At 46.9% G+C, this 17,722-nt stretch overlaps 1 protein-coding gene across 1 annotated transcript; it reads left to right on the forward strand.

The window, feature by feature from the left end:
* The first annotated feature begins 4,963 nt into the window (after window positions 1-4,963).
* LOC118094955 (sulfotransferase 2B1) lies at window positions 4,964-14,025 on the forward strand. The gene is made up of 7 exons (XM_035135757.3): window positions 4,964-5,212; window positions 6,760-6,898; window positions 8,077-8,285; window positions 9,122-9,248; window positions 10,552-10,646; window positions 11,998-12,178; window positions 12,964-14,025. Exons 2-7 carry the CDS (start codon window positions 6,763-6,765, stop codon window positions 13,113-13,115), a joined length of 900 nt encoding a protein of 299 aa, XP_034991648.1. The 5' UTR covers window positions 4,964-5,212; window positions 6,760-6,762; the 3' UTR covers window positions 13,116-14,025.
* The last annotated feature ends 3,697 nt before the right edge of the window (window positions 14,026-17,722 follow it).

Here is a 17,722-nt window from a genome sequence, read left to right on the forward strand (position 1 = left end):
CTCAGGGGTGGTTTTTGTGGCGCTGTGGTTAAACCACTGAGCCTAGGCCTTGCCAATCAGAACGTTGGCAGTTCGAATCCCTGCAACAGGGTGAGCTCCCATTGCTTGGTCCCAGCTCCTGCCAGCTTAGCAGTTCAAAAGCATGTCAAAGTGCAAGTAGATAAATAGGTACCGCTACAGCAAGAAGGTAAACGGTGTTTCTGTGTGCTGCTCTGGTTTGCCAGAAGCGGCTTTGTCATGCTGGCCACATGACCTGGAAGCTATACGCCGGCTCCCTCAGCCAATAATGCGAGATGAGCGCGCAACCCCAGAGTCGGTCATGACTGGACCTAATGGTCAGGGGTCCCTTTACCTTTTTTGGTGTTTAGAAACTCATCACCACCAGACCTGGATTCCGATATTGTGGCCTGATTAACAGACCTGGACACCAATAACTTAATGTGACCTGCCACAAAGTTTTCATTTGGTGGTTGTTGCTGACTGCCACCTTGAATTTTGACTAGAACCTCACTGTTCCATCTTTTATAGTGATTTGAATTCAAAACCTAGACATCCATAAAATCCAAATGTTTTTAACAGCCTAACAACAAGAATATTCTACCTGCCCATAACAATGTTAATTTAATACCGTAAGTTGCTGAGAGGCCTTTTTTTAAAAGGTGAAAGCAATTCAGACCTCAGAGCCCAGAATGAGAGATACCAACCAGTTTGGTCTCAGTTTTATGACACTCTTAATCTGCCCCTGGAGACACCTCATCAGTTGCGGAGAGATAGAATTGATCAAGGCTTAAATACCTTCCTCTTGGATACATTTGAAATTACCTGTTAAAACCACATTTAAACCATACAGTCAAAGTAGGCCGGTCACACCTGTGGAAACAAAAAACGATCTTTGACTTTGACTTTCCTAGCTATTCTTTAAGCTCTACAGATCACCACAGATCCTGCACACTCAGGGCTCTTCCACTAGAGGGCATGGAGGAGTAAGAGACTGGGCTCCCTTTGCCAAAATCAGATTTCACCCCCAACCAAGAAACAGTCCAGAGGTAACAGAGGACACCTGTGCAGTGAAGCAAGGAAGGGAAGGGTCCTGCCTTGGTGCAAACAGGTGTTATGGTTGAAAGTTACCTCAGAAAAGGTGGAGACTATCCATAATCTGGGACACTATTGTGGATCTTTCCCCAATTATATAGTTTTATGGTTTTTATGATTTCTATGAGTAAGGCCTGTAAGAAAAAAAGTTGCAGGGTTGAGTGTTTCTCAAAAAGTCGAAAAACACCATTGGAAACGCGATTTCCCATAGGAATGCATTGAAAACGGAAAAATTTGTAAGTTGAAGCAACCCTATCTAAAAATTCGTAAGTCGAAAAATCCCTATCTAAAACCGCTGTGGTTTTTTCTGGATGTCGAGACACTTGTAAGCGCACGGCCATTACCCCCATTCGTAAGTTGAAAAATTCGGTTGTTGAGTCGTTCGTATGTCGAGGTACCACTGTACTCTATTCTCCCTCATTTTCCAGGGCCCCCCCTCACAACAGGGAACATTTTTTGGCCACAGTGCACAAAGTCTTCATTGCACACCCCTCTCTTTTTGTTGATTTGGGGAAAGGTTTTGAAACCTTTCTGTCCTTCTGTAAACCTTCTCCCTTTAACTTGGGGTTTCCATATTTCAAAAAGTGAAAATTGGGATACAAAAGTTGCTTTTTTGGCAATGTTGTTGACCTTTGTTTCAGTTTTGCCCAAAGTTGTTGAGGTTTCTTTCGCAAAAAAAACAATGTTTCCCCCCGGCTATTTTTAAGGAAAATTAGCAAAGGCGACATTGCCAATAGGGATTGCCATATATCCGGATTTTATGTTTGGACACTGCTTTTGATTGCAGTATTCTGGGTATGTCTGGGAAATTCTGAACATATGTCAACCCAAGTTAACTTTTCTGAGTGTAAGCAATGCAACACTTACAGCCTGAACATCGAAAGTATCTCATACACACACACACACACACACACACACACACACACACACACGTACTCACCTATGCTGACAAAATGGCTATTGTTCTCATGAGGCCTAGAAATCAGAAACGGCACCCCTAGGCTAGCCGCCATTTCAGTGGCATGTAAAAAGTGTTGTAAACAAAGCCCATCTCATTGAAGCTAGAATATCATCTATTCTGGACAGAGTCCTATTAAACCTGGCAATCCAGATATGTAAAGCAACTCTACAATTCTATGATGAAGTAACATAAACAATAATAAAATAGTATCGAAACAACATGTGCCAAAACATGACAAAATTGGACAGGGTGGGCGGGGGAGAGATATGATAAAGAGTCAGAGAAACAATATAAAAATACAATCTATTCATTCCAAATGTGATACTTTTCACATACAGTATAATAGTGTCTATTAAGGGCCTTAAGACTGCAATTCTGTAGTCACTTGCTTGGCAGGAAGTCCCATTGTGCATAACAGGTTTTACTTTCAAGTACTTGTACTATAAGGCCACATTCCTATACCCACCAACGTAAAATAAGGTCCATTGAATTCCATGGGACTTACATGTATTGGTCTAGGATTGCATTGCAAAGTGCGTCAACTGTCCAATTTATAAAATTGGGGAGTTGGCTCACTGACATTTCAAACCATTTTCTTCCTCATCAAGATCTCACTTTACACACAAACATGTAGCCTTTTAAGAGTTGGTGGAGAAAAGAAATACATCATCAAGGGAAACCCCTTTAGAACACATAATAGCGTCTCTCTCTCGCCTCTGTAATGAACGCAGTAACTAACTCCCAAGGGCAAAGCATTTCACAGCCAAGCTGGAAATATCTACTTTCTTAAAATACATATTCTGTCGGATGAAGACCTACTATCAAGGCTGCCTCTTGCATAATCACAGTCATTATTCAGTCTGGCAATTCATTACCAAAGTGGGTATTTCAGCTTGGCTGAGAGGAAGAATAAGGATACATATGTCATAAATACACTCAGAAAATAAATAAGATGTAAGGTTCTAACCTTCATGGATGTAATGTATTATTCTGCACTGCACTTTCCTGAGGGCTGAGAAGTGCTGGGGTACTGCCACTGGGTCCTCCCCCCTTGAATGAAACATTCCTTGGGGATTTAAGATGCCTGCAATATTGATAAATGTAGAAGTAAATGGAAGCACAGAAGGGTCTGAAAGGAGGGCGCTGGTGAGCTCCCAGAGAAACAGTTTCAGTTCTAGCTAGAAACTTGAAACTCTTGAACCCATGACCCTGAGCTGAAGAGTCCCATGCTCTACCAACTGAGCCATCCATGTATGTACATGCAGTAACAAACAAGTTGGATCTAGCCGCTGTTTCTGTACCCAGAGAGAGTGATGCTACATCAGTGTGGAATTAAAATGTCAGCTGGAATCAGCTGCTCAGAGCACCAGGCTGAATCTTTTTTTTTAAAAAAAAAAGCAAGCAGGGCTCAGGGCAGGTGGGACCTGCAAGGATGTTGAGGCCTGGCTGCTGCCCAAGGATGCCAGGTTGAGCTTGCATCTTCCAAACTGCCAACTGTGGTCTCTCTCCCCCCCCCTCATGCCAGCTTTGCTTGTGGATAAAACATCCACAAGGGGACCCAGGTGGCGCTGTGGTTAAACCACTGAGCCTAGGGCTTGCTGATCAGAAGGTTGGCGGTTCGAATCCCTGTGACGGGGTGAGCTCCTGTTGCTTGGTCCCAGCTCCTGCCAACCTAGCAGTTCGAAAGCACGTCAAAATGCAAGTAGATAAATAGGTACCGGTACAGCGGGAAGGGAAACGGCGTTTCCATGTGCTGCTCTGGTTTGCCAGAAGCAGCTTTGTCATGCTGGCCACATGACCTGGAAGCTATACGCCGGCTCCCTCGGCCAATAATGCGAGATGAGCACGCAACCCCAGAGTCGGTCACGACTGGACCTAATGGTCAGGGGTCCCTTTACCTTTACCTTTAAAACATCCACAACCATAAAGATTAAGGGCTTTTGGGGGGGTCATATTTAAGCAGATTCTAAGACAGTGGTGAGCGGTCACTTACAATGAATGGGGGTACTGCTTCACCAAGCTCAGTCTGCCCTCAACCAACCACCAGCTTGCCCCTCATCTTGCAACCAGTCCGGGGGGTAGCATTGCCTATCAGCTTACTGCTCCTTAGCCCCCTCCACCACCTGTGGGTCCGCCTGCCTTCTGCTCCAGCGATCCCAATGGGCCTCAGTCACCAGTAAAGGTAAAGGGACCCCTGGCCATTAGGTCCAGTTGTGACCGACTCTGGGGTTGCGGCGCTCATCTCGCGTTATTGGCCGAGGGAGCCAGCGTACAGCTTCCAGGTCATGTGGCCAGCATGACAAAGCCGCTTCTGGCGAACCAGAGCAGCACACAGAAATGCCGTTTACCTTCCCGCTGTAGCGGTACCTATTTATCCACTTGCACTTTGACGTGCTTTCGAACTGCTAGGTTGGCAGGAGCTGGGACCGAGCAACAGGAGCTCACCCCATTACAGGGATTCAGATCGCCGACCTTCTGATCGGCAAGCCCTAGGCTCTGTGGTCTAACTACCAGCTACCAGTACTTTCATGCAAATAAGCATGCTTTGTGTTTCTTTCCGATTTTTCGCTCCATCGACGGAGATGGGCTAAGCTAATCCAGTGAATTAGCAACTCCGTTCATAGCAAAAGCGGGGCGGGGTGGGGTGGGATACTTTAGGATGCTGCAGAAATCTTCATCTTTTGAATTCAAGTGGACAAGGAAAGGCTGAGGGTGGCGTGTCAGGTGATGGGGTTAACAACAACAAACATTCCAGCCGCAGCAAGTGGGACAAAGCAACGCTCACAACAACAAGGCCTGCCCATGAATGAGACTCACAACATCTGATTCACATTATTTCCACCCATGCACATTTCTTTTTTTGTTTAAAGCCAGGGTCAGTGAGGGCTGTATAGACTGTGTGGGACATTCTGTTAATGATTTGCCTTTGGGTCGCTGCTGCTGCTGCTGCTGCTGCTGAGGCACATGAGAAGATTAATAAAGACCTTCTGAAGAAGCAGCAAGCAGGCTGAGCTTGGGGCAAGCGGGTGGGAGATTTAGCTACCTGTTACTCTTTGGCAGTAGACGTTGCCACATTATCCCACCCATCCCTGCAATTTTGCTGCGGTCTCCTGGAACTTCTGCTCCCCGCACATCCAAGGAAGCCATATTATTGCACAAGTGAGTAAACAGATTTAGAGGAAATTGAGTGTGCGTGTTCCTGCGAATGCGACATCAAGCTTCCTAACGCAAGAAGGTTGCTGTGCTCCACCTCTTGCCGGGCATGGGCTGATTCGCCCGTGGCCCTTACAGTTTCTACATAGGGTTGCCAGACTCAATAGAGGACAGGACTTCTGTGCCTTTAATTGCCCTGCTCTCTTTTGAGTCTGGAAACCTTAAAGAGAAACCAGCAGACCCTTTGTTTAATTTCCAAGCAAAGGGTCTGCTGGTTTCTCTTTAAGGTTTCCAGACTCAAAAGAGAGCAGGGCAATTAAAGGCATAGAAGTCCTGTCCTCTATTGAGTCTGGCAACCCTATTTCTACACACCGTGGGGCAAAGAGGGCTCGTGTATCAGTACTTCACAGCACATAGAAACAGCATTAAAGCAGGGCCCACACAAGGAAATACCTACTATTGGGTCCCGTTCAGCAGTCTGGTTACTGGTTCCATATAGGCCCTAGTTCACATTCCCAGAAATGTGGGGCAAAGAGCCATCTGGCTCCTTCAGGAATATTCCAGGCCTGCTTCCTGATTGTCACCTCTTATTAAAACAACAACAACCAGACATTTCTTTCTTTCTTTCTTTTTTACTTGTGGAGAGAGAAGGAACAGTGTGAGACAATGTTGTTGTTGCTAACAGAAAACACCAGCACCTGCAAATATATAGAAAAAGAAGGCGGTGCGTAATTCGAGTTGCTCCCCAAATCACAACGAACACTTCACTGAACCATCATTGTGCAGCAGCTAGGAATACTAATGCTTGGCTTTAGCTGGTGCACCAAAGGTAGCCATGCCCTTGTAATCTCCAAGTTTGACTACTATGAGCTGCCCTTCAAGTTGGTTCAGGAATTGCAACTAGTGCCATGGTCAGGAGGATGCTTATGGGAGTGGCAGGCTGTGTATAAATCCCATTTTAAAGCAGCTTCCCTGGTTACCAGTTGTTTTCTAGGCCCAATTCAAGGTGCTTACAGCTACACAGTCCTGGACACTGGGGGCCCAAAGATATAAGAGAACATCTTCGAATATGGATCTATGGATGAGGTTTGCTGGTTGCCCCACACAGGAAAGAAGTATGTAGTGCTGGGGCCTATGAAGAGCTTGTTCAATGGCAGCTCTACATCTATGGAAAGCTCTCCTCACTGAGGTGCACCTAGCTTGGCTCAAGGGCTTTCATGACTGGCCACAGTTTAGTGGAGCAAGGAGACTTCTTTGGCTGGCCTCCCTGCAGTTCCGTCCATTAGCCAGGGCACAGTGATGGCAAACCTCCATTCAAAACTATTGTGTGCTTGGATCCTGACCATAGCTGCCAAGTTATCCCTTTTTTTAAGGGATTTTCCATTATGCTGAATAGGCTTCCTCGCGAGAAAAGGGAAAACTTGGCAGCTATGATCCTGACACCTGAACACACTCTACAGTAGACCAACCCGACTGCATCAAGAAACCACAGTTTCACTGGTGCTTTGTCCCCATGTTGAAATCTCTCTCTCTCTCTCTCTCTTGCTCCATAGGAGATGGCTGCCCAGTATGTCCACTATAAGGGGATAAAGTTCCCCCCTGGATATAATTCTGTGGAGAACCTTTGCTTTGCTGAGAATGAGTTTGAAGTGCGAGATGACGACATCTTCAACGTGACTTACCCCAAGTCTGGTAGGAGAGGGATTCCTGCTTGGGAATTGGGTGGGGAACGGGATTTCAAAACGGAAAGACATTCTACATTTGTAAAGAATCATAGAATGAACAGCCCTGCCCATTATGTTTGGACCTACTATGAATTCAGGCCAGAAAACAAAATATCACAATGCCATCTTTTTCTCGTGCACTTGCAAAAATGTAGCTGTTTTTATGTGCTTCTGTAATTTGCTTCCCACCCCTGGAAACATTTGTAGTTGTTTAGTTTTTAGGGGGGGAAATTAAAGGACACACATAACTGAATTTGGAAACTGGATAATTAAGACGGTGGCCTTAACATTCTTTGGAAAGACTTAAGGTTTTAAATTCTGTAATAGCAGCCTTAAACACCGAATTTCAAAAAATAAACATGTGATTGCTCAACATCCAAAATTAAACTTGCTTGATTCAAAATTGATTCAGATTCAAATGTTGCTTGAATTTGAATGTTTGGGAAATGTTATTAAGGATGGGACCCAGGTGGCGCTGTGGTTAAACCACTGAGCCTAGGGCTTGCTGATCAGAAGGTCGGCGGTTCGAATCCCTGCGACGGGGTGAGCTCCCGTTGCTTGGTCCCAGCTCCTGCCAACCTAGCAGTTCGAAAGCACGTCAAAATGCAAGTAGATAAATAGGAACCGCTACAGCGGGAAGGTAAACGGCGTTTCCATGTGCTGCTCTGGTTCGCCAGAAGCGGCTTTGTCATGCTGGCCACATGACCTGGAAGCTATACGCCGGCTCCCTCGGCCAATAATGCGAGATGAGCGCGCAACCCCAGAGTCGGTCACGACTGGACCTAATGGTCAGGGGTCCCTTTACCTTTTACCTTTATTAAGGATGTAATCCTCTATCCACTTACCTGAGAGTAAACCCCATTGAACTCAAAGGCATGCACTTATGAGTTGACATTTACAGGAAGGTTTGCACTGCATATTTTGAAATCAAATTCAAAGACTGGTTTTCCTCTTCACCACTCCCACTCCCAAATTTTGGACCAGATTTAGATGTAGGAGTTGTGGTAGATTGCTTTGCAAATGGTTTTGAGCCAGCCACTGTTAGAAAATGATGGTGTGCTTGGCTTAAAGTGAAATGAATTTGTGGGTACCGACAAAATAACAACCCTCGTTATACCTGTGGATTTCTTTCTTTCCTTCATCAAGGAACAGTGTGGATGATTGAGATCCTCAGCTTGATCCTCAATGGAGGTAATCCAACCTGGAATCAATCTGTGCTTAATTCCTGTCGTGCCCCCTGGTTCACCACCCAGCTAGGTCTGGAGACAGCGCATCTCCTCCCACCCCCACGGCTGCTCACCTGCCACCTCCCCATTCATATCTTCCCCAAAGCCTTCTTCAGCTCCAAAGCCAAGGTGAGTAAGTGGTGAGAGTATGGAGTTGCCTGGGGTCCTGTCAATGAGCCTAGGGGTGCTGCTATGGTGATTGCTTGTGCGTGAAGGGAAGGACATCTTTGAAAGTGGAAAATAACATTTCATTTGATCCAGGAGTGAAAGAAAAAAACAAACCTTTTTGTAGTATTGTGGGTCTAGCTCATTCAGCATGAAAAACTCCATGTTGGGTAAGGTATGCAGCTTATTTACAGGGGTGGGGAAAAGTTTTGTCATTAAAGTTGTCGTTATAACTCCAGGCCAGACTTCTTCTTCTTCTTCTTTTTGCTTCAAGTAAAAAGCATGGGTGGCGCTGTGGGTTAAACCACAGAGCCTAGGGCTTGCAGATCAGAAGGTCAGCGGTTCGAATCCCCGTGACAGAGTGAGCTCCCGTTGCTCGGTCCCAGCTCCTGCCAACTTAGCAGTTTGAAAGCACGTCAAAGTGCAAGTAGATAAATAGGTATCGCCCTGGCGGGAAGGTAAACGGTGGTCAGGGGTCCCTTTACCTTTTTTTTAAACCTTAAGCTATTTTCATTGCAAGGACTCAAAAACCAAAATTATAACTACATAGTATAGTTGAGTTAAAGTGATCAGTGTTGGTGTTGCCATAGTCACCAATGAACCATATTCCAGGTTTCGTCTGTACCTGCCCTTAGCATCTCACTGTTATCACTCTGAATGGCAAAAGCCATTTTTCACCACAGAGGTTCAGCCTTGGGTCATGCAAAGTTCCAAAGTTAACAACATAATGCTCAGATGGTTTCCTTGTAGTCACCCTAAGACAGTGTTCACCCACAGTTAACAAAAGTTTTCTCCCTTAGGTGGTGTACACATTGCGGGACCCCAGGGATGTACTTGTTTCTTACTATCATTTCTCCAAGATGTGTGTCCCCTTTGAGGACCCCGAATCCTTCAACCACTTCCTGGAGAGTTTCCTGAGTGGCGATGGTGAGTTGGATTGAGGGTGGGTGGCTGGAGGAGGAAGAAGAAGGGGCCAGGACATTTGGATGTCCTTGGTGGAAATCCAGTTCACGCGCCCAGCAGTTCATGGCCATAAGATGCAATGAGGGTCCACTCACTCAGGTGGCTTTCAAAATAACAGCTGAGACAAATTTATGGTTTATCTATGGGTTTTGAGCAGTGGCAGCCACAAGGGAAACCAATTATGCCTATGGCCTTGCAGATATTGTTGAACCCCCACACCATATATTTAAAGCACTTTAGCATTAACAATCATGCCTTCCCCCAAGGAATCATAGAATCATAGAGTTGGAAGAGACCACAAGGGCCATCCAGTCCAACCCCCTGCCGAGCAGGAAACACCATCAAAGCATTCTTGACATATGCCTGTCAAGCCTCTGCTTAAAGACCTCCAAAGAAGGAGACTCCACCACACTCCTTGGCAGCAAATTCCACTGCCGAACAGCTCTTACTGTCAGGAAGTTCTTCCTAATGTTTAGGTGGAATCTTCTTTCTTGTAGCTTGAATCCATTGCTCCGTGTCCGCTTCTCTGGAGCAGCAGAAAACAACCTTTCTCCCTCCTCTATATGACATCCTTTTATATATTTGAATATGGCTATCATATCACCCCTTAACCTTCTCTTCTCCAGACTAAACATACCCAGCTCCCTAAGCCGTTCCTCATAAGGCATCATTTCCAGGCCTTTGACCATTTTGGTTGCCTTCTTTTGGACACGTTCCAGCTTGTCAGTATCCTTATTGAATCAAATAAACTGTAATTTGTTAAAGGTGCTGGGAATTGTGGCTCCATGTATGGTGTGACTCTCATATGGGTTCCTGTTGTGTGGCTGCTTACCTGCATAAATCTATCTGTATGTGCAGAGACATACCTTTTCGGACCCTTGGATGTGTGGCAGTCAGGGTCAGGGCCAGCAAGGTGCAGTGACATTGGGGCCAGGCCAGCAAGCTTGAACCCATTCCCCCTTCTGTGCATTATCTTTAATCATGGAGAGAACATAGGAAGCTTCCTTATTGTGAGTCAGACCATTGGTCTATCTAGCTCAGTACTGGTCTACAATGACAGGCAGTAGCTCTCCGGGGTTTTCAGGCAAGGGAAATTCCAGTCCTACCTGAAAATGCCAAAGATTGAACCTGGGACCTTCTGCCTGCAAAGCAGATGCTCTACCAGTGAGCTACATCCCTTCCTTTAAAAAAAGGGGGGGGGGTTCTGTAAAAAGTAAGTCCACCACCCATCACTGATGTCTCTATCTCCGTGTATTCTTTGGTGCAGTACCTTTTGGATCGTGGTTTGACCACGTCACAGGTTGGATGAAGCTGAAAGGCAAAAGCAACCTCCTTTTCATCAGCTACGAGGAGCTGAAGCAGGTGAGAGCATGGGGCAGATCCCACCCTAAGGTTTCTGTAAAGCAACCTCCCCATTGGTAGAAAAATGAATGCAAACCTATTTCACGTGTTCTTCACTGGTAAGACAAATGAGACAATGTTTTAGCAAAGCGAAAACAGGGTTGAATTCAATGCTACACACATGTAGTTCCACCCGCAGAGCAGGACTTCTTATTCTTCTCCTTGTACCTCACCCCCAATCTCTTCCAGAGGGTCCCCCAACTTAATGGAGCAGATTTTGAAGTTGCAATGGGGAGGGAGCAGGGGGCTGCAAGAGAGAGGAGAGGGAGATTCCAATGTCCAAGTGGAAGTGTACAGGCAGAATGGCCATGCTGGTAGGGTTGCCCTTCAGACACAAAAGTAGTTTTTGAGCTATTTTTAAGGAAATTTGCCAAAATCTACACTTCTGACATGGGTTACAATGTGTCTGGATTTTCCTGGAAATTTCAGCAATTTGTGCCTGGACACTGTTTCCGACAGCCAGATCCTGGCTATTTCCGGGAAATTCTGGACGTATGGCAGCCCTAGGTGTTGGATGCAACCCAGAATTCAAAAATGTCCGCTAGGTGATGGAGGGAAAAGACAATTTACACAGGATAACAAGTAACCTTCCATACACCAAGCCGGATCATTGCTCCATCTAGCTCAGTCTACTGCACTGTCTCACAGGTTTCAAGCAAGAGCCTTTCCCAGCCCAACCTTGTGATATCAGGGACCTTTTCTGAGCAAAGCATGTGTTCTTCCAGTTGCCCTATGCTGCCTCCCATTTTTATTTCATTCATCCCACGGGTCACAACCTGTATTCCTTTTCCATTGTTATCAGTTCTTAAACTGCATCCTAAGCATCACTTAAGCTGCAGTCATGGACACACTTTTCTAGGAGCAAGTCCCTGGAGTAGACATGCACAGGATCAAGCTAATCTTTATTTAAAGAGCTACCTCCTACTCATTTCCCCCGGGGCTGTTGCATTGAATATTGCAGTATCATAAACAGGCAGATACCATTATTAATATACTGTATGGTGAAACCTCTAGAAGCTGTCTCGAGTCTTCTGTCTTGGCAGTGATTATGTCTCATGTTTCGGGGGAAATCAGAACCCAGGGCATGATAACAGAGGGATTTGGCTGTGCTCAGGATAAATCGGGCTTTGTATATTCTGCAGTTTCTTGACATGATGCAGGATGAGTGCACAATTCATCACCATGAGCATCTCAAATTTCATTAAAACACACACTTCAAGATACAAAACCTTAAGACTGAAGACAGGTATCAAAGAACATAGGTCTTACTTTTTTGCTGCCTAGAACACTAGTCCCCTCTGTATCTGTTCAGGACCTGTTTGGTATTGTGGAACGCCTCTGCCATTTCCTAGGGAAAGACCTCAATGAGGCAGCGATTACATCAGTGGTGGAGAACACTTCCTTCGAAGCCATGAGGAGGAATGACATGTGCAACTCAACAATGCTTCCCAAGGAATTTATGGACCAAGAGAAAGGGACCTTCCTGAGGAAGGGTGAGGCTTGCTCTAGTAGCTTTTTCCATAGTTTCAGAGGAGATGGGGAAGAAGCGGGCATGGCAGACAGATCACGGATAAAGGAACAATCCAGCCACAGTGCCAACAAAGCGCTCTTGGGTGGCACCACCAGTGACCTTGTACAATCAAATATAGAGAGAGTGGAGATGGAGCAGGGACAGGAGTGGGATGTGTGTGTGATGACACAGCAGAATCTGGTGACACAGCAGAATCCTCTCCATGTCAGCAAGCCCAGAGACGCGCCACCAAAAATACATTGATATTAATCAGTGCTGAGGCCAATAGCCCTAAATTAAAAACCAGGCGATAATTAGCAAGCATTAGTGCAACAGTAGAGCATTAGGTTGTTAATGGGTTGGGAGAGAACAATGTAGTATCTTCGCCGTTGCCTAAGAGGCAGGCAGTGACAAAATAGAAGGGGGAAGTTAAGCAACCTGAAAAGATCTTGGCTGGCTGGCCATAACGGAGAGTCCAAATAAGTCTTCTGGCACACCAGCTCCATGGGAGAGAGAGAGAGATCTGAAGGCTTCTACTTTGACCTCTGACCTCCTGACTCTGCCTTTGCACTGGCCACTTTTCCCTTTGCTGGAAGTGTCCTGCACAATTTCAAGGCACCCTTTGATCTAGTAGCACTGGCTTTTACAGTGCTTATTTTCTCTGGCGGGCAGAGGAGCTGACTTGCAAAGTGCTGGGAAGCTCAGCTCCAAAGAAGTTTAATAAAAGGTAGTTTGGATTTAATTGTCGCCCGTGTCCTCATTTTCTAGGCATCTGCGGAGACTGGAAAACTCACTTCACGGTGGCACAGTCGGAATACTTTGACAAGGTTTACCAGGAGAAGATGGAGGGCCTGAAAGGAATATTCCCTTGGGAACACACTAGGCAGGAGAACCACTCGGGAAAAGGCCTTAATTTCTGAACTGAAAGATGCCGCAGCGCAGCTTAAGCTTGCCTGTCTGTTACCAAGAAAGCCCTTCCTTTATCCTAAACCCTAAAGTAGAGGTATTTTTTTGTAGGGGAAATGTATGTGCTCAGAGTAATTCATAACTTTTTTTATAATTTCACATGCTTCAGGGTGCTGGATGTGAACACATGTTATGCTTCAGGGCACAGAGTGGCACATGATGTATCATGTGAAGGCATATACTGCAGTCATCTGGCTGAAGCTAGGCTGCATTGGAATTAGCAGGGGGAGACTGACGGAGGCTGCCTTAAGTTGCACAGAAGGAAACAGGGATCTAATGATGTTTCTTTTTCAAAAATAGTATTATTAAGGCAAGCAACGAACAGCAACTGAATATAGTGATGCAACACACTATTAATCTCTAGATGGTAAAAAGCAAAAGAGAGGTGATTTTTAAAATAATAATAATCAGTGCTTTTTTCTTAAAAAAATGTTTAGGGGTACTCTCATTTTGACTCAATAAAATTGCCATTTTATAGTTCAAATAGGGAAAAATAAATACAGCAAATGGACAAAAGTACAAAGATTCACAAAATGTTTAGGGGTATGTGTCCCCCTGCGTGCCTGCAGAAAAAAGCACTGATAACAACAACAACAACAACAACAACAACAACAACAAGTTTTATAGACAACCACAGCAGAGATAATATTTTAGAACGGTGTGGATTTCAGAAATTTATTATTCTAGAACATTTGTGGGAAAGGGCTTCCGTACCCCATCAAATAAACTTGAGGGAAGGATGGGTGGCAAAGGCAGAGGCCTGCAAGAGCATGTGGGGGGGCAGCATTTTGATTTGAGCTAATGAGATGCCTTTCCTAACTAAACAGTTTTAAAAAAAATAAAAATAAAAACGGATTAAATTTATTTGTTCTATTGGCTGAAAATCTGGAACCTGATCAAAGTTCAGTCACTTGACTCCCACTCCTTCTCTATTGCCAGCTTTTCTGAGTACAGGCACCTCCATCCTGCCTTGTCCTCCTTTCCTTTCAGGCTTATTATGGTAGCTCTGCTCAGTCGAAAAGCCAGGAAAGTTGTGTGTGTGTGTGTGTGTGTGTGTGTGTGTGTGTGTGTAAAGTTTTTACTGGAATTTAAACTTGTTCTGAAAGGGAAACCTAGAAGAAAGTAGCCCCTCCCCCTAGCTGGCATATGAAATACTGCTGATACAATGTCAGTCTGTTATGCGGGCGTTTGTGTGTGGCCCAGCTCCTATAAACTGGGGGGTGGGGGTGGGGGAGGATACAAAAACCCACTTGGAACTCACATTCTTGGAATCTCACATCCCAAAAGTATGAGGGTTGGTTGTGGTTACACACTGGCAAGGAAACCGTATGGTATACTCATAAATGGCATGGCTAAAAAGTATAAAATTGGTGCAGGAGAAGAACCCCACCCCCTCCTCCCTTGCACACACACAATTTCCAATCCATTCTAATAGGTGTCTTCACATTGCGGGATTCCTCTGAGTACCACATGCCGAGGACTGCCTTCCTGCCATACACAAGGGCTTGTTAGTAGGTTTTAGTGGGCAGTTGTTTAGATCCAGCAGGGTTTTTAGATGTTACTGGTGAGAGAGAGAATTTTGGAACTAGTAGATGGTAGAGACATCACCTTGTCAACAAAGGTCCGTATAGTTAAAGCTATGGTTTTCCCAGTAGTGGTGTATGGAAGTGGGAGCTGGACCATAAAGAAGGCTGATCGCTGAAGAATTGATGCTTTTGAATTATGGTGCTGGAGGAGACTCTTGAGAGACCCATAGACCGAAGATCAAACCTAAACCTATCCATTCTTAAGGAAATCAGCCCTGAGTGCTCACTGGAAGGACAGATCCTGAAGCTGAGGCTCCAATAATTTGGCCACCTCATGAGAAGAGAAGACTCCCTGGAAAAGACCCTGATGTTGGGAAAGACTGAGGGCACAAGGAGAAGGGGACAACCGAGGACGAGATGGTTGGACAGTGTTCTCGAAGCTACGAACATGAGTCTGACCACAAAGAGTCGGACACGACTAAACGACTAAACAACAACAACGACAAGTTTTCCTGGATTAATTAATGTTATGTTGTTGGGTACATAAGAACCCATCCTCATGTCTGTAGGCTTCCATCGAAATGATTCTGCGTTTGTGGTTTGCGGCTCATAGCCCAAAGGCAATGTCTCATTTCTGAACCGGGGAGGTGCTGGGGCTAAACTCTGCCTGGGAATTGCACCTCTTGAAGCCCTGAAGTGTGCTTGCTGGCTGTGGCACCGTGCATGGGATCAATAGCCATTCTCTTCTATAGCAACCTGCTTAGACTCTGGCATTTCTGTTGTCCCAAGGCAAGGGGCAGTGAAACTCTTGGACTGTAACCCGGGTCACTGGCCATGCCGGCTTGGGCTGATGGGAATTGGACTCCAGCAACATCTGGAGGGCCACAGGTTCCCCGCCCTTGTTTATGCCCAAGCATCTGGTTTAAGTTAAGCCAAACAAGCAGTTCCTGAATTGGGGAGAGAGAGAGAGAAGGCTCTTAATGAAATCCATAAGGTCCATGTAACTTCTCCCAATTTTCCACAAATCATGATCCCGCCCAGCCTTCTAAAAACAGTAGCTACGTGGGGGACAACAGCACATAAGCTAAGGTTCCCTCTATCTCCGCTGTGGTCCAAGCACTACCCTGCGAGCTCGCATTTCTCAAACTGTTTCTGCATCATTTGCTTAAATCATTTTTCCCCAGAGGAGCGTGTGTGTGTGTGTTTAGAAAAGCCTTGGCTTAAAAGCCAAATCTGCCCGGGGAGTGCGAGCGCTTTTACCGGGCAGCCTCGTGGTCTAATGAGCCTTCTCCTCCTCTGCGTTAAAACAAGTGCGCTCTGCACACGCTCAGAAGCAGCCTCGCCTCTTGATTCGCAGACGTTCCGACAACGTCGGTCGAGCCCCGCCGCTGCAAAGCGGGCGCGAGGGACTGAGCGGCCTCGAGCTGCAAGTCGAGGCGCGATCATCCGGCTGGGGGAACTTGTGGCTCGGCTCTCAAGGGCACTCGTAGGCGGAGAGCGGAGGCGTCGGCCGAGCATGGTCCCCCTCCGTCCCTCCCTCCCTTCCCCTCCCCTCCCCTCGCCTGCCTGCCTGCCTCCCCTCCCCTTCCCCTCCCCGCTCTCTCGGCGCTGCCGCAGTCGCGCCTCCACGTGCCCTTGGCCGGGCTCCGGCGGGGACTGCAGCTGCAGGCAGCCGTGGCGTCGGGGGCCGGGATTTCTGCCAGGGGGTGGCGGCTCCAGGCTGGGCTAGAGCCGGCCAAGGCGGGGGGCGGGGGCGCAGCGCGGAGTTCGGAGGCGGCGGCGGCAGCGGCAGCGGCAGCGGCAGAAGCAGCCGCCTCAGCAATAGATCAGGCGAGCCCGTCCCGTCGGTGAGCCCGCCTGTCTGCGCCATGGTGAGCCGCTGTGTGCTCTGCTGGGGGCGGCGGGTGGGAGTCCAGGCTGGGCAGGTAACGCGGCCTCCGGGGGTAGGTGGGTGGGTTGCTAAGGGCAGTGGGGAGGTGGGCCACGTCGGGAGAGGTATTCTAACCTGACCGCCCCCTCCCTTGAAGGAAGGGCACCAACAGCGGGAATGAGGTGCCGGGCATCAGAGAGGGCATTGCGATACTGGAGGGGGCGAGGGTGATGGGGATCAGGGTGGCTCGCCGCTGAAGGGAGCCCACAGCACTGGGGGGGGGGCAGGCGGGGGCGAGGCAATAGTTACTGTCAGGGGTGTAACTGGGGCTTGCAGCCGAATCGCAACCGTGTTTACTCAGGAGTAAGTACTACTGACCAACCTCGCTGTGCGCACGCAGGACTTCTAAATCTGCTCTTTAATTCGGAGACGGAGTAGTTAAAAGAGATGGTGTGCATCTTCCTTAACCGCGCCTCCCCTCCTGAATGCTTCATGCCTGCTGATGTGAGGGATCACAGCCTAAAATTTGTGATTCTGGCTCGGGAACCCCGGTACTGTGGTAGTGGTGGTGGTGGTGGTGGTTTCTGATTTCTGGCCGTGCAGTACAAGAGTGTGGTTTTCAGCACCTGGCAGGAGTCTCTCTTTCCAAGGGATGCTCAAACAGAGAGTTTCCTGCATCTGCAATTCGAACTAGAATCTGCACTAACCAGAACACTCCTTTTGGTTTAGAATTGTGTGTCTTCATTCTGCTTTCTAGCCTATCTTCCATCCTCCCACCCTCCCTCATTAACAACACTCTCAAATGTTTTTGGACAAAAAAGGCATTGATGGAGTATATTATTGGGTGGTGGTGGGGAACCTTACTTTTTGGAGCGGGGATTAAGAGCAGGATAGCTAGCTAAAAGTTGGCTCTGAAGGAGACACCTGATCTCATTGCGTGTGTGGACCAGGCATTTATTCTAGCTGCGCTCAGGTTGGTTGCTCCAAGCTGGAGGTGGTGGCAAGATACCTTTTCTTCCGGATTTAAACAAAGTCCTACGATCTGTGTGGGAGTTCAGCAAAGGGGAACACATTTTAGTATCTTGTTGCATGGCTGCCATTTATAGATCCAAAGAAACCCCAGAAAAGGTTGGCCTGGTTCCTGGTTCCATTGAAAAAGAGTAAT

The sequence above is a fragment of the Zootoca vivipara genome, chromosome 12, assembly GCF_965207765.1.
Source record: "Zootoca vivipara chromosome 12, rZooViv2.hap1.1, whole genome shotgun sequence".
Classification (NCBI taxonomy): Eukaryota; Metazoa; Chordata; class Lepidosauria; order Squamata; family Lacertidae; genus Zootoca; species Zootoca vivipara.